The sequence below is a fragment of the Scomber scombrus genome, chromosome 17, assembly GCF_963691925.1.
Source record: "Scomber scombrus chromosome 17, fScoSco1.1, whole genome shotgun sequence".
NCBI classification, from domain to species: domain Eukaryota; kingdom Metazoa; phylum Chordata; class Actinopteri; order Scombriformes; family Scombridae; genus Scomber; species Scomber scombrus.
The window spans coordinates 25,045,754-25,070,279 of record NC_084986.1 but is presented as its reverse complement, the minus strand read 5'-3'; the positions used below and the strand labels follow the sequence as shown (position 1 = coordinate 25,070,279).

General features: G+C 42.2%; 1 protein-coding gene across 2 annotated transcripts in view; it reads left to right on the top strand.

The window, feature by feature from the left end:
• bach2b (BTB and CNC homology 1, basic leucine zipper transcription factor 2b) overlaps window positions 1–22,659 on the top strand; it is a 97,360-nt gene extending 74,701 nt beyond the window's left edge. For both annotated transcript variants that reach the window (XM_062437841.1, XM_062437840.1), the window contains 3 exons: window positions 8,529–10,037; window positions 18,804–19,010; window positions 20,319–22,659. In XM_062437841.1, the coding sequence (XP_062293825.1) occupies window positions 8,529–10,037; window positions 18,804–19,010; window positions 20,319–20,834 (2,232 nt within the window). In that variant the 3' untranslated portion in view covers window positions 20,835–22,659. The remainder of the gene's footprint in view (window positions 1–8,528; window positions 10,038–18,803; window positions 19,011–20,318) is intronic.
• The last annotated feature ends 1,867 nt before the right edge of the window (window positions 22,660–24,526 follow it).

The following is a 24,526-nucleotide window of genomic DNA, read 5'->3' as shown; positions in this document are numbered from 1 at the left end:
TGTCTGTGAAAACAGAGGTTCATGTCAGGTTACTCAGCAGATCTGATGTTAAAGCATCGGCTGCTCCCTCCAATGGAGATGGACTGTTTTTCTCTTGCGCAGGGAAACACATTGTCATGCCATGCCATGTCCTCATTAGCATGCATGACATGCAAGAATTCACTGAAGCACATTTGCATAAATTAGCCCTCTCCTCTACAGAGGGCGAAAGGCCAATATAAGAGAGGAGTACTGGGTGAGGGAGGAGGGAGGTGAGAGGATGAGGGGAGGGTGGTGTAGTATTGCTCAGCCTGTTTATGAAAGGATATTTGGCAGGCTTCCTAAAAATGTCAGGCGAATTGTCCGTGTCTGTGATTGGCCACTGCCTATAATTTCCTGCCCTGTAATGGTATCGTCTGTCCACTCCAGACGCAGAGCAGGGCTGCGTTAACCTAACATGGCCCCAATCTGTCACGGTTATGAATTTGCCTTTTTGTTTTAACTCAAGCATTAAGTGTTAACTAACAGCTGAAATACTTCAAACGTCATGGCAGTCAGCTAATGAGCAGGAAACACTCTGTGTACCCTCCCTGTCCTCCTCTTCTTCCTTTAACATTTAGTTTCCTACACTGTGACTGTCTCCCTTCCTCTCTCATTCTCCTCCGTGCTCCGTCCATCTTCCCCCAGTATTTACCTCCCTTCCCTCCCTCCCTCCATCCATCCTGTGTCACTCCCTTTATGCTTTCCTTCATTAGGCTGCTGTGCTGGTTGTAACAGTGGAGTAATCACATATGGTGCAGGGCACACATAAAGACGCGCTCCCGCAGGCAGCAGCTGCTGATACTAGCTGAAAATAGATCCCTGGTACGCTCAGCACTTTTCCTCCAGCAGCTTTGCTGTTTATCAGCAGGCCTGGATGCAGCAGGCGGACGCCCAGACTCATTTAAGCTATGACCGCCTCACTATTACAGTCAGCAAGGCTCGATCCACAGCAACCAACTGTGTGTGTGTGTGTGTGTGGGTGTGTGTGCATGAAGAGAGGCCAGTGGCAGTTACCTGTAGGTACACTTTCTAAAGTCGCTTGAGGGTTTGTGTTCTGTTCTTGTTATGTATGTAATTTATATGTCACCCCTCAGCACACAAGTCATACAGCACAGGTGCATGACATCAACAGCATCCTACATGTAATTACACAGTGATGAAGACAATTAATGCTGAGTAATACTCCACGAGTTGGGAGTGTTGGTGTGGTTTTGTCTTTTTCTGGAAAACGTATAAAATCCAAGCAGAATGTTGATGTTTACTTAAATAAAACTTCATTTTAATCCTTTACTTTAAAAAAAATCAACCTCATCCTTCAAAATATGGTAACAGGTTAGATATGATACACTCTATATTCTTATTTAAAACAGTGCGACTCAATATTAATATAACATAATATTAATTCATTAGAAGCAGGAACTGTTTGGAATCCCTTCTGGACTATATAAATATTTTACAATGGAAGTATAGACCTAGTTATTTTCAAAATGTCAGTTTTCTTTTAAAGTAATATTTTGAGAGTTTGTTAAGACAGAGGGAACAGCTAAACTTTCCCTCTGGATTGTCTTTGCACCATAAACAGCCAAACTACCAACAGTACAAACGTTATCTGTATCCCACTACTGTAGCAACACACCAACCAATTTGTGTGTGTGGGATTGTGTCTGGGTGGTGTTTACGTGACATCTAACAACTACACAAGTTCTGGTGGAGCTCCTATTTGTCCCGTCATCTCTGTATGTTTATGAATTGCAGTCATAAAGCACAGGTATAAGCTTGAATTGACTCTTTTTTAATATTAATCTTCCCAGAAATGGGTCTTTTTAAAGGGACTTTCAACAGATTTTTACAGATGATCAGTTTAGTAGTCATGTTCAGCACTACTGAGCGTGATGCACAGGATTATAATGTCTTTTTTAGGTCTAGAGAAGCTTTGTCAACTGAGAAAATAACCCCTAATGACATCATAGTGATGTCATTGTGGTTATTGTGGTGTCTTGCTTAGAGTTGCAGAAATCCTGTGTTACAAACTGAAAGACGTAAGGATTTGCCATACAGGTGGTCTAATAAAAATGCTGTTGTTTCTATTATGGTAAATGTTGGATCCTGTGTTTTTGGAGCTTGGACTAGAAGTCAGGATATCTCAGTCCCTGCTGCTTCAATTTTGACCTCGTCCTCCTCTCAGGAGTAACCCTTTAACGCATAAATAAATGAATAGAATATGGCAGTATGATTGTAAAGAGAAAACACTACATCTATCATATAATTTATAGTCAAAAAGATGAGGAAATTCTGATTTATATGTATCTATTATTGCAGAGGGTATATAAATGTGTGTGTGTGTGTGTGTGTGTGTGTGTGTGTGTGTGTGTGTGTGTGTGTGTGTGTGTGTGTGTGTGTGTGTGTGTGTGTGTGTGTGTGTGTGTGTGTGTGTGTGTGTGTGTGTGTGTGTAAGCTCAGGTTCCTGAGCAGTCCTGCAGCAGCGGTGTAGTGGATGTGCTGTGCTCATCAGTAGAGCGGATAGTCCAGTCAAAGCCTCTACCCTCCCCCCAATCCGTCATACTCAGACACACACACACACTACCACCCACCCACCTACTCTAGCATAGGCACACACACACACACACACACACACACACACACACACACACACACACACACACACACACACACACACACACACACACACCACATCCCCCCTCATGGATATGGAGTCAGCAGCTTCCTCTTAACAATGACTGATATGCGCAGTGCTATCGGACTGTCTGTTACCCAGAGCTCACTGCAATGTGCTTTATACCAGACTCAAGTCAAGTACGATGTTGTTTTTATAGCACCAAATCACAACAGATTAAGAAATACAATTGGGTGTCATCTGTATAACAATAAACATTTAAGGAGTATTTCCTGATGATAATATTACCTAAAGGAAGCATCTATAAGGTGAATAGTATTGGTCCGAGAATCTAACCTTGTGGAACTCCATGTCTAACTTTTGTACTCATGGATGATTCATCATTAACATGTACAAACTCAAATTGATCTGATAATTGGATTTTAAACCAACTGAATGCAGTTACAATGCAGTTTAATGCCAATTAAATGTTCCAGTCTCTGTAATAGGATGTGATGGTCAATAGTGTCTAATGCAGCGCTAAGATCTAACAAGACGAGTACAGAGAGAAATCCTTTGTCCAATGCAATTAGAAGGTCATTTGTAACTTTAACCATTACAGTCTCTGTGCTGTGATGCTTTTAAATCCAGACTGAAAATCCTCAAACTGATTGGTGACTGCTTTCTCAATGATCTTAGACAGAGAGGGAAGGTTAGATATAGGTCTGTAGTTGTCTGTAGTTGAACCTGAATCAACAGTAGGCTTTATAAGAAGAGGTTTAATTACAGCTACTTTAAAGGACTGTGGTACATATCCTGTTACTAAAGACAGATTGATAAGAGGTGCTGACTGAGTGTACGACCTCCTTAAGCAGTCTAGTTGGGATGTGGTCTAAGAGACAGGTTGATGGTTAAGCTGAAGAAATCATTCAGGTTAAGTCATATAAGGGAATAAATAAATGTAATATATCAGGCTTTATCACTGTTTCTAAGGTTTGGTGCCAGTTGAGGGCAGGAAATGATGATTTTTTTTTTTACAATAATAATAATAATAATAATAGTTAGAATTTTATAATTAAAGAAGCTCATGAAGCCATTACTACTGAGAGCTATAGGAATACATGGATCATTATTACTCTGTCAACCTGGCCAAAGTACTGAAAAGAAACCAGGGGATGTTTTTATTCTCCTCTATTATATATCTCTGTATTGTTCACTTGTGAATTACTGTGTGGAGGTATGGGGAAAAACCTACTAAAGCACCCCTACAATCATTATACATACTACAAAGAAGAGCCATAAGAATAGTAAACAACATTCAACATATCACACTAACAAACTGGTTTTAAAATCCCAGGCTATCAAGTTCATGGACCTTGTAGAATTTAAAACTGCACAAATATTATACAAAGCAAGAAATAATCTGTTCCCTGGCAACATACAAAACCTGTTCTCAGACAGAATGGGTGGTACAATTTAAGAGGAAAATTCCATTAAAAAAAACCTGTTGTTCGGACCACACTCAAAAGGATTTGTATTTCAAATTGTGGAGTAAATTTGTGAAAATTGTGCAGAAGTACAATTCAATTCAAAAGGAGCAACAAAAAGTTGTTTTTGAGAGGTTCAGGGATGAGGAGGGGGCATAGCTTTACTCATGGCTGTGACACTCGTGGTAGATGCTGTTGTTGTTTTTGTTGTTGATCATCATATATATATGTATTTGGATGTGTGATAAACAGGAAATTGCAAGTATTAACTTCCTGCTCTTTTGCTGAGAATTCGTTGCTTATTTTAATGTTAGGTCTACAGCAGAAAGTCCACCAATTATCTACAAAGCCCACGTCATTTGCTGGACACCCCCTCAACAGCCAGCAGTTGATGACATGCACCTTATACATTTCATCATTGGTCAGATAAGGCAGGGGCACAGAGAGTCCCACATTGTCTTTGCATATGTATATGCTGACTCAGCATCAATTTTAGTGACCTCCAATTGTTGTAATCAGAAGTTGTTACCACCGGCATGAATAACAATTGCACCATATTTAAAATTTTAAATGGTATTCTATGTCACTGGATTTGGCCTCAGGAGTACATGTATTGTCCTGGGTGTCACTAACTTCTTGTTTCTCATGACCGAGCTGTTTGTTTCCCACCGGGTTGACACAAGACGTATCCTGAAGCCTGGAAAATACAGAAATATCTTACTGTAATAATCCCATCATACATTATATGCTGTGTGCAAACAGATGTGTATTTAGCATATCAAACATCTGTTTCTGGTATGATGTTTTAAATCATTTACATTGGTCTGTAAACATATCACAGCAGAGAAGAAATTCAGCTGATGTGTAAATAAAATTAACATAAGAATAAAGATTTAAAACCCAAAATGAAACAAACAGCAAAAGTATAGAAGAACGTTTTACAGCATGGTTTATTAAATGTTCTCACCACAGCACTGGCAATGTAAATAACTTCAAATGTGATTTTTAAACCAGACTAGGGAATATTTGAAGCTGTCCAACTGAAAGAAATGCTGAAAGATTTGACAGCTGTTTGCCGCTAAGAAGAATTGCCTCATTTGACAGGGCTAGAATTACACTATGAAATAAGAAAGACATTTATTTATAGCTTTGTAAGAGTGACTAACAGATAGTAGATAGTTCATGAAAGAGAACAATGTGTAATGTAGGGACAACGGGATAAATGGATGATATGATGAAATGATGAATTACACAGGTACAGAGGGATGACAAATACAAAAAATGCATTATTGCGTGAAAATACATCAATACAATACAACTGTACTCCATGATACAATTAAACAGTTAACATCATGCTCTATGACATGTGCAAGAATCAAGAGCAAGCCCAGCTGACTTCTTTTTTGGATCAAGTTGGCAAGAGGAAAAGATGTAGAGGCTTTGATAGAGAGTTTAAAGGGAGCCCACGAGGCACAAGTCTGAATGATGAACGCAGAGTATGATGTGAATCAAATGATGTAGTTTCTACACCAAATCTCAACCCGACTGAAAACCAAATGAAGGAATATCATTGGGGAGAATGCTGTTTATCCCTCCAGTGCAGTTCTAGAGACTTTCAACACAATAAAAAGGCAATAATGTTAACACATGATAATGTTCAAAGCTTTAAATTGCTCCCAAAATGCATTCGTAATGAAAAAAAAGTCTCAGCTGTTTTTCTTCACTCTACTGGATCATAAAAATGGTTTTCATGGACAAAGAATACACAAGAGGTTGGAAAGCAGAAGCACATTTCTTTCAGCGCATTTTACTGTAGCTACATTGTAGTGGCTGGAATGTAAAACAAACTGTAACTGAACTATAGCGTCACTAAAGTCACAAGCACAGGGCTGTAACTACTATTGAACATACTGGGGTGATTTCCTTTGTGAATCTGAGGGTGTCAGTAATATGGGAATTTTCTATAGACTTACTCCAATATTTTATAACAGTGAAGAAATCCATGGGATTTGGTTGAAAGCCTAATACGAAGCTAGTAGGTAAACGTTGAGCGTAGAATGTCTGACCCCACATATGTGCTCACAAAACAGCGTTTGATGTTAGGAAATATAGTTTACAGACATAATAAATAATAATACATTTCCAAAGTAAATTGTGAAAAAATCCAAATGATTAATGGCAGAAATGAAAAGACCACCTTCTGTTTCATAAACAGGATCAATCAGAAATCAATTAGATATAGTCTCATATACCATTTTAAATCTAGTCACTTCAGTGTAGTTGATCTTACACATAATCATGACATCATTTGAGTTTAGCTATAAGTCAAGTTTGGTGCTTCACATTTTAAAGCTAAAATGCTCATATCTGTTCTTTCATCACCCCTTTCTGTATTTTGGGGTCTTGTTCCATTCAAATTAGCAGAGACCCTTCCTTTATTGTGTTGTTGAGTCTTAAGCCTTTAGTATGTACTGTCTCTAGTTTAAGATCATGTTTGGGAAATGAACAAAGAAGACGTCAACAAAGTATTGACTCTATGGGGTCTAAAACCTCTAAAAAATAAAAAGCAGCACCCTAACACACATGTTTATTCAACTTCCAGAAAAATCCACATAGCCTGATGATTTAATACATTCATAGATGACCTCGAGCTATTTTTTTACAGACATATTTGTGTTTCCTCATACACACTACATAGTCGTTTTTCCAGGCAGAAAAATCCACAGAGTAAATTCTGTGGTTTTTAAAGCTTGATTATTTAGGAGGGAAAATCCTGTTTTACGACTGGGGTGTCTGTCAGAGACCGCTGGACCTGGAAGCTGCTGCAATGCTTACAACAGTGTATGCCATTCCACCTCGGGTAATTCATCTTGTTTCCCCCAACAAAGGCAGCAAAACAATCAGTAAACAGTGGGCTCATTAAAACCACATTGTGCTGCTCATCCCCTACATCTGCAAGCCTCTGTTAAATCTTGTAAGGAAGACTTTACATCACTCAGCCCCTGAAAAGGTGCTTTGTACTGTAGACCAAACAATAGCAACTGAGTTTCAAAGTGAATCCATTGTAATTGGGTTCGTGAGCGCACTTTTTCTGTGTGGTTTGATCACTTTCCAGAGCGCCTAACAGTATGTGTTTGTCACCAGAGAATATATCAGGATAAAGCTGCAGGGATTGGGTACCAGAGCTTGAGTAAAGTGATGAACACAACCTAGTGTGAACCTCACGCTGATCTCCAAACAGCAGACAAGCCTTGTATTAAAGCCGGCTCCCCTAGCTTCTTTCTCTCGTCTGTGTGCTCAGTGACAACAACAGCAGAGGGCGGCCTGGACTTCTGCAGGCTCAGGAGTTTACCTAATTATCTGGCATTAAGTCTAAATGGAAGGCTTCCCTCTATCATCCCATGCCACATGGCCACAACAGGGATAAGCCACAGTCTTACAAACCATTAGGCTTTACAGACACTTGACCTGAGGAGGCAGGGCACTAACACAGAAAGTGAGGCTGTGGGACCATGCCCTGATCTGAGTACTTATAGTACTGAGCACTGCTAGACACATTCATGTCAGTGTGGGGAGGTCAAAACTCTAAAGGTTAAACAAAGTCCCAGGCATCAACTCTTTTGTTTCTAGAACCAGTAGTCAAATGTCAATGTCTGCTCAGTTTCCTAATCTTGTCATTTATTCTTTAGTCAAATAGTTTTGCAGATTTTAGGGCATTTGATTTAGGCTGCTTGTGTTTAAACAATGTTATCTGTTAAGAACTTTGGCGTTTTGTTGAATGAAAAAGTGTTTCTTAAATAAGGTCCCAAGTATTAGTTTGGGATCTGGATCAAAACCCTCAAAACAATACCAAACCGTTGTACAAAAACTAAAATTAAAACCAGGCCCGACGTATAATTCACTGAGCAAACCGCAAAGATCCCTTCTTAAGAATTGCCATCATTTGACCATTCAACGAGGCATTTGAGGCAACATGTTCTGCTGCCAAGAGTGAATACATGCAACAGAATGAATATAGAGCAGTTAAATGCCTAAGACTAACATTTGTGCTAAGACATTCTACATGAAGAAGTAAGAGTTTTGCAGATGGAAAGCATTGACAGGAGTGGGTGTAGACATAATCAGTGATGACCACAGAGCAGACAGTGGTGGAATGCTGGAATGTCCCACAGGTTGTTTTTTGTGAACATGAGGCTGGACACACAACTTTCCAACAGCCCCAGAACACCAGTTCTTATTTACTGCTTTACAGAATGTTCAGTGCTGACCCGATAAAAAGATTAACCGGTACTTTACAATGTTTGTTTATGGTCGTTGGAGCTGTCGGGTTTTCTCACCACACTCCAAGGGCTCCGAACAATGGCTGTGCTGATGGTAATGCTGGCAATTTCCCTGTTTTTTTGCAGGTCACTGCCAGGGGATTCGCCCCATTGTTGCAGTTTGCCTACACTGCTAAGCTGTTACTCAGCAGAGAAAACATCCAGGAGGTCATCCGCTGTGCCGAATTCCTGCGCATGCACAACCTCGAGGACTCATGCTTTCGCTTCCTGGAAGCTCAGCTGCGCAGCGAGGAGGACAGCTTGCTGCTCTGCCACAAGGTGGCGACAGAGGTCAACAACTCGGAGGATGAGACCATGCAGTCAGAGGCAGAAAGACCCACCTCCCCCAGGGCGCGGCGGTGTGCTGACGTCCTCACTTCTTCTCCTGACGATGATCGGCTAGCAATGGCTATACCCAGTAACTTCACGGATGGCCGGCTGGACTTTGATCGGCATGGATCGTCAGACCTGCCACGATGCCCCAAGTACAGGAAATACCAATGGGCTTGTAACAAGCACAATAATGACACCTCCTCACACACCAGTACCTCAGGTTTTCCAAGCACATTAAAGAGTGAGAGTGGCGTTGGCGGGGCAGTGCCAGGTCAGGACAGGCTGCCTTTGGCACAGATCAAAGTTGAACCGCAGGTAGAGGAAGAGGCCATCTCATTGTGCTTGTCAGGGGATGAGCAGGACGTCAGGGATAAGGACAGTGTGACAGCCATGGAGATGGATAACCCCATATCCGTGGAAAGAACCAAGAGAACCAAGTCCCCTTCCTGCCTCCGAGCCTTCTTCAAGAAAGGGGTGGACCTCCCCAGTCTGCCCAACACATCACAGCAGCTATTCGCCAACAGACTTGTCTGCCCCCAGGACAAAGGAAACTCTCAGGGAGATCATAAAAAAGACTTCAGGCCTTTCACTGGGGAGCTGGGTCTGTCTGTTACATCCCCGAAGGAAGTGGACGGTTTCCCTGCAGGGTTGTCCCTCAAGTCCGCCTCCTGCGATGGGGTCTGCAAACAGGAAGTTGAGCTAGACCGCCGTAGTGTCATATTTTCCTCAGGGGCCTGCAACCGTCTGGGAACCCCAGCGCATTCCTACCCTGGTGGGAACTCTTTGGAGATGGAGCTCTCTGAGCACATGCCAAAAGGCCTGTGGGCTGGAGCCAGCCAGTCCCTCCCCACCTCCCAGACCTATTCTCCCAGCACCACCTCCACTGAGCCCCCACTCCTGTGCCACCCACGGCCCATCACCAGCTGCCCAGTGCCAATCAAAGTGTGCCCACGCTCGCCGCCTTGTGAGACACGCACCAGGACTTCCAGCTCCTGCTCCTCGTACTCCTATGCGGAGGACGGCAGCGGAGGCTCTCCCTGCAGCCTGCCTCAGTTTGAGTTCTCCTCCTCGCCGTGCTCCAATGTGGCACGCTGCCTCAATGTGGACCAGCAGGAGCAAAGTGTGGGAGGGGATGCCCTTTTTAACCAGGTGCGGCCCAAGATCAAATGCGAGCAGTCCTACGGCACCAACTCCAGCGATGAATCGGGCTCCTTCTCGGAGGGAGACAGCGAGTCCTGCCATGTACAGGAGCGAGGGCCAGAGGTGAGTGTAAAACATTGTCTCTCATATGTAACACAGAATGTATCCACCACACTCAATTCCACCTTGGCTAATTATATTGCAGTGGCTTGCTCTCCAGGTCTGCATTAGCAGTCATTAAATCATCATGTAATTGAAGCAAGAGTGCTCAGTATAAGATTTACAGCACCGCCAAAGGGCACAGATGTGCTTTGATATTATTAATCTGCTTTATGCACTGCTGGAGATCTGTGTAATAAGTCTGAATATGGGAGCCCAAATGCAGTCGGACTGTCTAAATGCAGGAGGCTGTGATACTGTTTTTAAGACTGTGATTGGTTGATCATCTCAGCTGGAAGTAGCGTTTATCTGAGAAGCACTGCAAGCAATTGAAGTGTCAAAATTCTCCCAGGGAGGAGCTGCCCTCTGAAGTGATTCCCTCTGGCTCTATCTGTCTCCCTGCCAATGCCAACTATCCTAACTAGCTCATTTTATCCCAGCAGAAGCAACATAATCCGGCGCCATAAATATGCATATGCTAATTCTCAGCATAGTCTTGCTGACTTCTGACAGTGGTGATCTATCGACAATTAGCTGAGACACACAGCTGCGGTGAAGTGTGCGGTGTGTTGCAGAGGGATTACAACCAATACATAACAGCACTGTGCTCTGGCCATAAAGTTTTAGTGGGCGGCGGTTGCAATGAGTTAAATGTGAGTGGGCGAGAGGCTCAGTTTGGTCTCATGATGAGACTGTAGTGCAGCTCCACAGTGCTGACAAGGATGAATAGCCAATCCTCTAATATTCCTCCCCTAATCCACCTGGGCAGACGTCCTCCAAGCTGCAGACTAGACGACTGTTGTTGTTTACCAGGTAAAGATCATTAAGGGACCCTTTAATTCGCAGATGGAGCACAATGCAGGTGTAATAACATTAGAATGAGCACATTTCCCACTTGAGGGAAGGTGAAAGACAGTAAAATCAATTCACAAAGAATGGCTTAGCTTCCTCATAGCGCTGCTGTGTACCCACTTTAATGATTCAAATTTCCATGTGCATCTCAGGCCCTTTGCTGACAAATGCTGTTTCTGTCAGGTGAAAACCTTTTATCTCCAAAATATCTCCAATGCAGCCAGGAGCTGAGTTTCCCAGCCGGGGATTTGAAATGCTTTTACAATAAATTATACATCACACTAGATCAGTTATGAGGTATTTAAATGACACAAGCATTGGAATACATGTCTTTCTCCATGACTTCACATATCGGCTGCTGCAGAGCTTGAACTTACGACCTTCTGGCTCCAGGAAGCCATCTTGACTCTTGTGATATTACATTCAGTGATGCTTGCTCGAGGTGTAGGCAGAATTATGTTTGATGAGCTCGGTGGAGAGAGCTGCTCCAAGTGCACAGAGGGAGCCGAAAGAGTGAGAGAGAGAGAGAGAGAGAGAGAGAGAGAGAGAGAGATAGAGAGAGAGAGAGAAAGTGGCGCGTTGCCATGGTGATCAGATTCACAGAGCAAGTCGCTTGTGCAATGGTTGGAGCTACATGACAGGATTGTGCTTTTTTTTCCCGTGGAAAGAATTCAGTTCCGCTGCACAAACAGAGCTGCAGAAGAAAAGAGGCTCAGCAGTAATGTGTAATTATTACCTTCATGGCGTGGCACACAACTCCCATCGCCATCAGATTTATGGCTCATTGAAAAGGCTGCTGAATGTACTGCAGTAAATGATGTGAGATTGATTTACAGCGCTGAGCTATCAACCGGGAGTGCGGCCCAAAAATGACTAGGAGACATTTTAGCTGCCTTTGTCATTATTTTTTTGTGTGGGTATGACTTTGTTTATATATATATATGTGTCAGCCATTGTACTGTAGGTGCTCCATTACTCCACACAATATCCTCTGTCAAATCTATTGACTCACACAGTGTTATCTGCCAGCTTCACTATCACAGGCTGTTGATAAGATTCCTCATGAATGAATGTTTCCCAGATCAGCCTGCGCTGCAGTTTATTGCAGCAGTCAGTCTTATAGTGGAGGTCACAGAGAGGTACTTACAAAATGAAGCTTAGTGTTAGGTTACTCGTCCTTGGCCTTTATGTGTGGTGAAGAAATGCTACCTCACACTTCCTGGGCCGCTCATTTTCCTACCATGCGTCTCTGTAATTCTGCCATACAAACAAACACAGGGAGAAAACTGCTCTGTGTGTGTTTGCAGAGCAAACGGCAGAGGGAGGGAAAGCAGCTCTGGTAAAAATAGCAGCAGTGGACTGGACACAATGAATCCCGATGAGGAAGGAAGTTGTTAAAGTGCAGGCCAGTCCGACCGAAGCCTAGTCATTCAAGGTAGCCCGTGTCACTTGAGGTCTCCGGGCAGCTCCCGCTCTGTGGTTATGGACCGTTTCGTTCATATGAGCCACATCTGTGTGAAACTAGCAGCACCTTTCACACACAGGCTCACTCTACACTGTGTTGTACTGTGGAACATCTGAAAGAACAAGAACATTGTTCTCTCACAAATGAGTGAGATTTTGATGTGTTGTCCCACTGTGGTTTAGATCTGCCTGTAAACTAATCTAGCTTACTATGACAGCAGTATACTACTATAGTGGAGGTCAGACTTATCTCCTACACAACAGCAATGGTGGAATCAAGTGGGGTTTTTTTTGTCATTTTTAGTATGAAGCGGATGTATATCTGGAAAATTTTGAGATCCAATAATCTTAAAATTGAACCCTTCATAGAGAACTCGTTGAAATACTTGGAAATTCGGAGTTTCAACCCTAGAGAGTTATTGGGCCGATATTACATGACCTTTTTGCTTTTGTGACTTTAAAAAATGTTTATGTTGCAAATCAAGGTTAATGAAGTTACCATATATGGTTCCTCGCAGGTCTAAGGTAAAACATTTTCCAAAAAGTCTCCACATGGTTCTACAAGCTCACAGAGAGACATGGGGAGGCTATTTTGGATGTTTACCGAAGTTACCAAATATAGTTATTCCCCTTATAAAGGGTTAAACTGGGGGTGAAATTATAAAAAAAAATATAAAAATCCAATCCATATTTTAGGTGTATTATTATATGTGCCTTATGTATATATTATTATAAATGTGTCACATGTTATGTATGTGAGAATCTATTTCAAAGACTAATATAAAAAGGGTCGGTGTTATAAGTTAATGCTTCAGCCGACACCTTTTCAGTCAGAAACAGCTTTTTTTTAGTTTGTCAAAAAAATGACCAAACTAAACTAAAACTAAACTATATAGATATTATCTTGTCGCTGACATTAGAGTCAGTTCACACACTGTATGTCTGTTTGTTGTACAGTGATAGTGTTGTCTTAGCAGTCACTATCTCATCATTGCCAAATAATACGTCGGATCCAATAACAACAAACACGTTGCAACATTCAATACAGTCTGTGATCGGTAATCTTAGCAAACGTTAGATAAATATCGTTGCGTAACTGTTATCACTGTGCCAGCTCACTGATTGTATCACTCCTCTCACTTATCTTACTCTTGCACTGTATTGTTTATTTATTTAACGTTTATTTATCGTTATCACGCGTTTTAACTAAAGTGACACAGGCTTACTTTAACGGCCTTTATTCCAGCTCTGTTACGGGGGCTTCCCAGCAGAACCATGTCATGACAGGTGACTGTGTCATGTCGATGAGCAGATTGGAGTGTGCAATCAGTCAGTGCCGTTTCGCTGCCACAATCCCACTTGGATTTGACCTTGACACCGCAACCGTCGGCATCTCAGCCGAGGACGTATCACGCACAGATCTGCACGGCACCGATTTGCACCTCGGTCTGTCTCCTTCTTTGTCTCTCAGAGCTCCGGCTCTCGCTCACGGTGTAGGCGTTGGAGCTCGTTCTAGCGTATCGTCTGGCCACAGAGGTGCAAATATTGATCTCACAGCGAGTGGGAGGAATGAGGAAGTAGTCCTGATACATCAGCACATTGTTTTATTTTTTTCTACCAGACGCAAAATGAACCAGAGTGAACGTGTGACAGGAAGTGCACATACCTTAATATCAGTTCCGCTACCCTTGCACAATGCCAGAGAACCTTTGCTCTACTCCAGATATGATGTGGCTGTGGTCTGAGTCCAATTTACCATTCATACTGATAGAGCTGTTCACTTATTTTTAGTCCTGTGTGATAATGATAATATATACATGAGCTAGCGTCTGTCACGTTAAAGTAATGTTACTCTTTCATCCCTGAGCACTATGACATGAAAGCCACATGCACACATCCATCAGTCACCTGGACAAGAAGTGTACTGTAGTTTTGAAATGATGTCATGGAATATAAACATATGACATAAAGATATTGGAGGTTTTGCCATGTGTTGCCCATTCATGTACAGTTTAAATCTATATTAAACCTATAAAAAATGTTCTCATGGTAACACAGGGAGCCTTATTTTGTAGCCTGCGGAGTACACAGAGGGAGACTTGTTCAAATTGAGCAGGAGCAGTGTTGTTTACCCAGGCATTTTATTTTGAAATCTATATTTAGCTTGATGCACGTATAAAAGAATGGAGTAACAAGGTAATGAGATATGTTGCCTCTTCATTACCCCCTCAAATTGCCCCTGGAGTATATGCTGCGTTCACCGTGCTGTGCAGCGCGGGGACAAATATAGAGACCAAACAGAGGAGATATTTCGGGGCTCTTACCTAACGTGTGTGCACAGAGGAGGGTAACGTGTTGAGTCTGTGTGGAGTCTAGCTGGACTGGAGATCCCCAGGATGCTGCTACAGCTTAGTTAGTGCAAAACTGTAAAGTACGTGGGCCCTCAGGGCCAGCTGGGGCACAGAAACTCCTCTATTGCACATCAGGGCCTCAAATCCTGTGGCAGACCTGGAAGCACTGAGACATTTAACATCCAGCTACCTTACAGTGCTAATCTGTCAGATTCTTGTTATGTTGATTTTGGCTGCATTGTTGCTGCTTGGCGGTCAGCGCTGTGGGTTATTTCTCACTGACATTCCCAGAAATACGTACGAGTATGTTTGCACTGCTAGTTTTTTTTTTTTTGGTGTGTGTTTTTTTTTTTCTTCTGTTGATGGAATGTGATGGGGGTTTTTCTCAGTTAAATAACCGTTTCTTCCAAACAAACTCTGCTGCCAGTAATGCAAAAAGCATCAGAGGATTTCTCACTGGAAACATCTGAATGCTCAGAACATAAATAAATCTTTTTATGAACCTGATACAGGTTGATATCATGATGACATAATACACATACATCATTCAGTGAGAGAGCAGTAAAACAGCTGCTTATTTTCTAAAAATGTTGCAGGTTATCACTTTAACCCCTCAGGAAACAACAGTCACAGCTGAACCTCTGCACATTATCTTCATTAGGATCTGACTGAAGACTTGCTGCTGTATAATCCCATTTACAAGCATGTGAAATGTAACAGGGCTAATTACAGAGGTAGCATGAAACACCGATGTGCACAATTCTAAATGGCACTTTTACAAGATAAGATCTCATTTTAGGTTGGATTGGACGAGTCTCACACAGACCTGAACCTGAGCTGTGAGGCAGGAAACCGCCTCAGCTTTTAAAGCAAACTAGCAGAGAAAATATCAGTGAGGCTTTTGTGTGGAGCGTGTAGGTGAATGGAGACTGATTTTTCTAGTGCGGGGAGGCTTTAGAGCAGGTCAAGAGACTGCAGGTGAGCACAGAGCACAGTGACTTCTTCCCAATGTGGGTCATCCATCCACCTCTGCTACAGCTGTCTGCAGCTCTCCACCTGCCAGCTGCCCAGCCTCACACACACACACACACACACACACACACACACACACACACACACACACACACACACACACACACACTGCTAGAACATCCACCTGTACTCATCCTCATATCTCTGGATGTTGTTTTTCTTTTCTTTTTTAAAACTAGTGAATACATCAGGTTGTTTTAATACTGCCTGCAAGACTGAGACAAACTATTTTAAAGGAGTATTTTGGAAATTATTCTTATTTAATATCATTCTAGAAGTTAAAGGAGAAGATTTCTATCATTCTACCAACACGTCTAAAACTCACAGATTGACACATTATATCTTGTAACTTTTTAAATCTCCAGTTTATGAAATGAGTTGTAATAAACCAGAAGTTGTATGGAAAAGAAAAGGAGGCTGAATTGCTCACTTGTCCCACATAAATAGTATTTTTAAACCTTGGACATCCATTATGTTTCAGAGGTGCACAGTGCCAGGACGGAGGCCCAGCACAGCACTGGTCCTCATAACAGATGAGCCCTACTTTTCACTCTGTACCCCATTTGCAGCATAATGACCCAGAGAGAAAGAGAGTGACTGAAGGGAGGGAGGGAGGACGAGCAGGCCTGAAGAGAACTGAGAGAAAGAAAATGTAAATCCAGAACATTTGGGGGTGTGAATTTATGACCGACGTTGAAGCCTACTCTGTCATCCCGGCCTCGCCGCTGAACTGGGTCTCGCGGTGGAGCGGCTAAATTTAGCCGTCCCCAGCGTAACGAGCGACTGGTGGATGAGGGAGGGGAGAAAGAAACCATCACAAGGTCGCAGCGTCTCCTTCCCCCCACAGTGTTTTTCTGGCCTGATTCCTTACAAAGATCCCATCTGATTCTGTGTCTGGAAAGCTCAGTGCATTATGGTTCACAATCACAAACAGAGTCATCTTCTCCTCTGCTTTAGATGAAGCTGGCAGCTCAGAGCGATGTTTTATAGCTCGCCCCGCGCCTCTCTTTGAGGCTGGAGTTGTCATGCCCTGGCAAAGTAGCAGCGAGAGCCGAGTGTGGCCTTGAAAGCTCGGGTCATTACTTATTCATGTGTCTGCATGCAGATGTCGAGCTGAGATGAGAAATAGGGCTCCTGGCGGCTCAGAGGGCTGCACTTCTAATGAGGAAACTCAAGCCATTCTCTCGCTCTCTCTCAGGGATAGATTGACATCTAGATTTGCTCTTCAGTGAAGAGTAATTTCGATTCTGTCATGAGTAGGCACCTTGCTTTATCCCCCGAGTGCAGCGCTTACACCAGGTGACGCCTCAGCCACCGCTGCACGCCGTCTGGTTTAGAAACGGAGCCGCGTTCCTCTCTGCTGCAGCCTCTGAGTGGTTAAGGGTCTCCGGGGAGCATCTGGCCCCCCCGCTCGAGCAGCCAGGTACAGGTAGAGGGAGCGCGGAATGGCATCGCTCCTCTTTCTCCTCTCTTCCTCCTTTGTTTGACTTTGTTCTTGCTTTGCTCTGCAGAGGCAGCCACATAGAGGGGGAAAAGGAAAGAGAGGGGAGAAAGAGAGAGCTGCAGCTTCTCTCATCTCTGCCAAGCTCTCCGGCTGTCTTCCTCTGGCTCTTTGTTATGCCTCCACTGCTTCCCTCGCTGCCTAAAGCTACAGCTCCCTGGTGCACGCAGATACTGCCGGGGTGGATCTGCCTATGATGTGCTTATCATAAGGTTTGCCATCACCTGAGGGAGAGAGGCCGACGTATTGTTGCTCCCGAAACTGAGAGAAAGAGAGCAAACACATATCAGCGGAGAAATATCACATGGCCTTCTGATTCTGGTTTGTGTTCCTGTGCCAAAACACCGCTTTCACATTCATCCCCATAATTCTTTTGTTCTGCAGCCGTGGAGACTGCTGCTTGTTGCCGGTGCAGATATTCATGCCCCCAGAAATCACCTGACATTGATTTGGATCAGGTTGACAAGTCACTGCCCCCCTCAATCTGTCATGCTGGCACCATTCCAGGTGCTAAGGGACAGATGGAGAGGGACTTTTTTCTTGGATCACCTTTTCCCCTCTGCTTGGGATTGTGCGACATGTTAAATATGAGGCTGAGAGAGCTGAGGGTGCTGCTCTGCGTGCCATGTGGAGCAGTGCTCTTTTGCCATCTTGTGCTCGGATGGGGTAACTGTGTTACGTCAGTGCAGGCATCAATGGTGCACTGATTCACCTGATAAATGCTCCTGTGTTTACAGTCAGCCATAATCCTCCATTGACCTCTTTTGTTAAATCACAGAGAAGATGTGAATAAAAGAGAAGCAGTTAGTTTCTTTTTGTTGATCATAGATTTTTACAGCGTTCAGTTATAATCAGTGATAAACTAATACATGTTTTTTTTTTAAAGCAAATTAAATGTGATTAATTGAAGAGTACTTTAAACCTTAATACACTTATTTGAGTAACTAACTTATATGTAAAGTTTACAGTACCAGTCAGCAGTTTAGATGCACTTTCTCATTGAAATGAATGAACTTTGTCCAAATACCTAAAAATACAAGACCAGGGTTGAGCTCCTCTATTAATAAAACACTTATATCAACACTCAGCAGTGTGGACAGTTCTATTTTATTCCTCCTGACCACCACAGATTGTTAATATCCAGGTATTACATTCACTTTCTGGCACTGAGTAGGATTTCATAGAACTGTAGTTATGTAACTCTGCCGTTGTAGACAGCTGTGTTAAATACAACTGTAACTAAGGGCTGTAAATAGAATTGTAGCATTGCTGATGGTATGAGTCACAATCTGGATAAAATACTAAATCCTGATATATTTTTGGCAAATTTACAAACTTTGATTATGAAAAAAAAAACCTGATTCCCCCTTAAGAAGACTGTAATTTCCATTTATCCACTTCTTAATAGATGAATCACTGTCAAAAGACTATCATTATTCCAGTGGCTCTCTTCAGAAAGACAGTAATAGTATGAACAGCTCAATAAAGACTCAAATAAATGACACCTGTCTAATCTTTGTCCTCTTCCAGGTGAAGCTCCCTTTCCCCGTCGATCAAATCACAAATCTTCCACGGAACGACTTCCAAATGTTGGTGAAAATGCACAAACTGACCTCGGAGCAGCTCGAGTTCATCCACGACATGAGGCGGCGAAGCAAGAACCGCATCGCGGCGCAGCGCTGCCGCAAGAGGAAGCTCGACTGCATCATGAACCTGGAGTGCGAGATCAGAAAACTGGTGAGTGAACCACTTCCACTGGCACGCTGTCACCATCTGTCATCATCACAAACAGCCCTGATCTCACCTGCCACCTGGACACAGTGAAAGAAATGATGATGTCATGAAATATGATCTCCATCCTGTCAGCAGTTAACACACCACTGGAGTGCTGTCTGGTTGCCATGCTGACAGTGTAGTATAGTGTGTGGGCTGCTTCAGTTTTCAGGCTACCATCATGCTGGATTTGATGTGTCAGCCTCCAGAAATGTTACACCAGTGTGGTAAAAGTTTTATGACAGTAATAATAGTAAACTTTTAAATGTGTAGCACCTTTTATGTATGAGAAGCAGCTCAGAGGAGACTCACAGACTGACCGGCTGTAGATGCAGGCAATCAGAAAGAGAAGAATCATTTCCCACCTGATAAATGATAACCTCATCATAAATAACACATTGTAGCAGTTTTGGAGATTACATGATATTTAAGTGATAAGAACATGGGCTTTGTCGGCCTCTAGTGGCAGCATGTTGAAAATGCAACATCATACTTCATTTTCTCCTGCAGATGCCTGTAAATGACCTCATAGCTCTGTAGCCTTGAACAATGATTTAGTACACAAGTTACTACTGAATCTTTTTTTTTTTAAGAATAATGAATATTTTTCCACACAAAAAAAAACTGCCTCATTAAAGATATATAAACATTTTTTATTTCAAAAGCTGAATTGTTGGACATGTCTCCTACTTCTCATTCTCAATGTTTGTGCACTGGAGGCTTCAAGTTTCTACATCATACTTGTGTAAATTGAATACTGGACCACGATTGGCTCCAAACTAGTTGTGATGCCCCTTTAAAAAATGTTTTATTTCTTGTTTGTTTTTGTTCTAAATGCTGCTCATGTGTTGTCAAAGTGTTGAGTTAACTCAGACACCATGTGTAAATCATTAACGGTTTCATACCTAGTACACTGCATTCACTTTCTCTTAGAATTTTAGGTCCTTGCATGTTGATAAAAATATATATACATTATGTGCAATGCATTACAGTTATTCAGTGATGGTTTAAAGTGATAATGATAATGATAAATGTCCAAAATCTCAATTTACTATTAAATATAGAGCCAACTAGCTGTGGGTTATGAAATAGTGAATGATAAACAGCTTTATGTGAGTTGAAGTGCTGAGTGTTTTATTAGTAAATGTCACTGCTTATAAGCTCAGTAGACAGTGAGTAGGAGGTTTTTCTGCTTCTTCCAGTCACAGTCTGTCTTATTCTCTGAACCTTAACTGAGTCACATTATATGTGTGTGTGTGTGCGTGCGTGCAGGTGTGTGAGAAGGAGAAGTTGCTGACGGAGAGGAACCAGCTGAAGGCTTGTATGGGCGAGCTGTGGGAGAACTTCTCGTGCCTGTCTCAGGAGGTGTGCAGGGACGTCCAGCTGAGCCCCGAGCAGGTCCAGTCTTTAAACACCTACTGCCCCATGCTGCGGCCCACCAACTCCACTGCCGGCAACAACGCCGCCCACGAGCCCAAGCCTGCCTCCAGACCAGCGCACGCCCCCACCAACACCATCACCACCACCACCAGCATCGACCTCACCACCCACTCTGGCTCAGCCACGCCGGAACCCAGCCTCCACGGGTCACCCGGCCCCTCGGAGAGCGAGCCCGACTCGGCCGTCAGGAACGGGGCGGACAGAGATATGGACGGACAGGACGCCAGCTTGTACACACAATCGGAGCTGTCCGTAAAATCCAACCAGACGGTAACAGTCGATTTCTGCCAGGAAATGACTGATAAATGTACAACTGACGAGCAGCCAAGGAAGGACTGCACCATGTAGTGGTGGTTCTCTGTGTTGTTGTTTTTGATGTTGTTTTTTTTAATTATTTAATTTTACTCTTCTGACAAACCCTCTCTTGGGGTTGTTGAGACGGTCAGCCTCTGCCAGTGTTCACTGAAAAACAAGCTTTGTTTGTATTTATGTCTTTTTGTGCTGTCGGGTTTTTTTGTTTTGTTTGTTTGTTTGTTTTTTGTTTTGTTTTTTGAACGGTTGACACTAAAGTTGTCTTAACAGCAGCAATACTGTTCTCCAGGTATTCTCCTCCATGACAGAGTGGGAACTTCTCACCAAACCCTTACAATGGTGCTATACTCGCCCCGGCAGCAACCTCTACAGTGGAGACTCTGTTCTTCATATCTCACACATCACAACTCAAAGTTGAACCTCATCGGACCTAAACAGCAGCTCTCTTTGTCTCTCTGTGTACCAACAGTATCTCTGTTCCTGCCTTTCTCTCTTTTTTCCCACTCTGTCTCCGTCAATCTTCTCTACCTCTTTCTGTCTCTCTCTCTCTCTCTTTCTCACTCTCTCTCTCTGTGGTTTTTCTCTCGCTATATCTCAGAGGCCCTTTTCGTCACAGCAATTCAAACTCAGGAAAAAGAAAATCCTCTGAATGTTCAACCTAATTCATGAAAAATGAGAATACGGCTTCTGTACACGAGGAAGTTGCGATGCAGTTAGACTGTAAAATGTTCATATGCAAAAATGTCTTCAAGCGTCTCGCATTTGTATTTCTGTACAGGAGAACTTTGTACAGGCTGTAAACCGAAAACATTCCTCTTTTGCCTTCCTCAGCACTGAATTGAAAGGAAAAAAAAAAGATTTTTGCAGGCAGTTAAAAGGCTATTTTTTTCTCCCACTCATCAGCAATACCATTGTATTTGGATGTTGTAACGGTGACTTTCAAGTGCTTGTTTGGCAGAAATGTATATAGTATGGAGCATGATGACTGTAACAGTGATTTTGTACAGGTAGAGGCTTAGATGTTTCTTTTCACCGGGGTTATATCAAGCACCTTTTTGCTAAGGGAAAATCTTTGCTTTGCTGTTTCCTGTCCTGCCTAACGAATATTCCCCATCATGGTGGGTGTTCTTATACTCAGGAAATCAGCTCTACACACACATAGACACACACACACACACAGTACATACAGACACATGCGCCAAAACACGTCAGATTTTGAGCCCCATGCATGTATAAAAATTAGACGTTTAAGACATGTTTTTAACGCGCGGCTAAAGGCCAGCTCCTCTCCACCCTTGACTCTTCTTTTAATGTGAAAAAAAAGCGTTCTGCATTGTGTTTTTGGAGGAAATCTTAGTTCTTATCAGTATTTAAAAATATAATTTTGTTTAAATTAGACTTAGTTCAGGCACTTTGTTTCCAGCCCCAGGCGCTAAGAGCCATTTTAGCACTTCTATGAGGGTCTTTGTTTCTTTTTCAGACCCCTTAAAATTCTGAGACTGGAGCACTTAAATTGGCACTTCAAGAGGAAACATCTTGCTGATCAAACTGTATCAATATACAGTTAAAAAAGAATCTCTAAGAAGAACACGTATCTGAAACCTCTTTTAACACAAAAGGAAGCTAATGTTTAGTATAAGAGTGTTCACTCCTTCTATTTGTATTTCTTTAGGATTTGAATAAGCTAATTCAGAATTCATTTGACGTGAAAGCAGTGTATGTGTTGTCCAAATGATTGAGTAACAATCATATAAAAAATAGTAACATGTTTGCCCTAATTGTGCATTTGTTTGAACATCCTATTTGGTGATGTGCATGCATGCTGCCTATAGCTATAAGCCTAGTTAGTTTGTCTAGCTTCTGTTTGCCTCGTAAGTTCTTTCCGGAGCAGTTTGCCTTTAAAATGATATATTTTTTAAATTATATATATATAAACAAGCTGAGTTATCTCAACGGTTGAATTCAATTAGAATGTGAAGCTTTATTTGTTGCTCTTTAAAGCCCCAATCCAAAATGGTGTCACCTAAAGGCTAGCTGCTCCTCTGTTAGCTTGTGTAGCTCAACACACCCTCTTTTAGCATTTCTTTCATTGGATTTTCCAAAAGAACAATTCAAAAATAATCATGTTCCTGGGCTTTACTATCCAAATCAGCATACTACAACACTTGTTATTGGAATTTTGAACCCTTTGTGATTGTAACAAAGTAAAACAGTTAGCTTGTTAGCATATTAGCTCTGGTGAAGTTTAACCGGCACGACAGCCTGTAGAATACGTCATGGTAGTTGTTAGCTTCTCCCTTATCCACGGTATCCACCAAAGCTCTCTTCTAATATCGTGGCTGTCCAAAAAACATGACGTTAGCCTTCTCTGTCCTGCTATCGCTACAACCGTGTCCAAGCTAGCTGTGGTCGGTCAAAGCCGTCTGTCAAACTGGAGACATTTAAAACCCGTTTGTGGGGAATGTTTGTTAAAGGCAGCTAAAAACTGAAATCATTTTGTGTAATTTACTGTCATTATCTCAACACGTGGAGTCAACCACATGGCAAACCGCTGACCATGGTTATGTTGAAGGGATTTCTATCCTTTTTTTTATTGCTTTACTTTATTACAGATGTGATTTTTGAACAAGGTTTTGTTCTTCTGCACCAGGACCAGAACATTTGGATTAATTATGAGCTTCTGTAACATAGACCTCAATATTGTAATGGTTTATTTGAGCTAAGAAATAGATTTTAAAAGAGTCCTGCTCATAGAAACTGGGATACAGAATGTGTTATACATTTTCAATGTATAACACATTCGTAATAATGCAAATGACTGAAATTTCATCTTTACAACATCACCTTGCTCAACAGTATGTCGTTAAAATCACAAAGAGGTCAAATTCTAGTAGAAAAGGGCAGTAGTCTGCTAATTTATCTGAGAATTAAAACTTTAAAGCAGAGAGCCACACACCCTGTCACCCACCCGCCCCAGGGACAGGCTCAAAGGCAGCGTTTTATTACTTTAAGCTGTGAATTTAATTCCTAAAAGAAATCTGTATGAATATTTTATGGTCAGAAAAATCTTGGATTGGGGCTTTTGGGCTTGGATGAAATGTTGAAATTGAAAAAAAAAAAAACATTTGAAGTTCTCCCCCCTGACTTGTACTGATGTAAATTTTTAGATGTAGTTGAAAATCTTCGTCTCACATGTGAGACTGTTTCTGTCATACAGCCGCAGAGTAACTCTAAGTGTATTTTAAAAAAACCTGTCTTTACATTTTTAAAAGACTGGTCCCTATTTTGTAGATGACCCACACGCACAAACACACGCACCCACACACATACAGTATATACCCAATACAATAAATACACACACAGTACATACATTGTGGCACAGCCTGAGGTGGGAGCAGTTGTGGTTCTTCGTCGACTGGTGTGATTTCTCATGTTCGTTCTGATCTTTTTTTCTTTTTTTTTTCTTATTTGTGCTCTTTTCATCCTTGTACCTATATTTACTGAAGCAGGACAGTATTTGCCCATGTGGAGGTTCTACCAGGTTCATGCCAGAAAATTCAAGAAACATCACAGCTTATTTTCTGCAAACATTATGCAACTCATTCTTACTGCTCATGTACTTTTTTGTAAATTTCTTTTTTTAATAATTTCCGTCACCTTAAATTGAGGAGGCCCAGTGTTGCATTGCAGAGCACAGATTATTCAGCTTTATGTTTTCCTATCTGAGA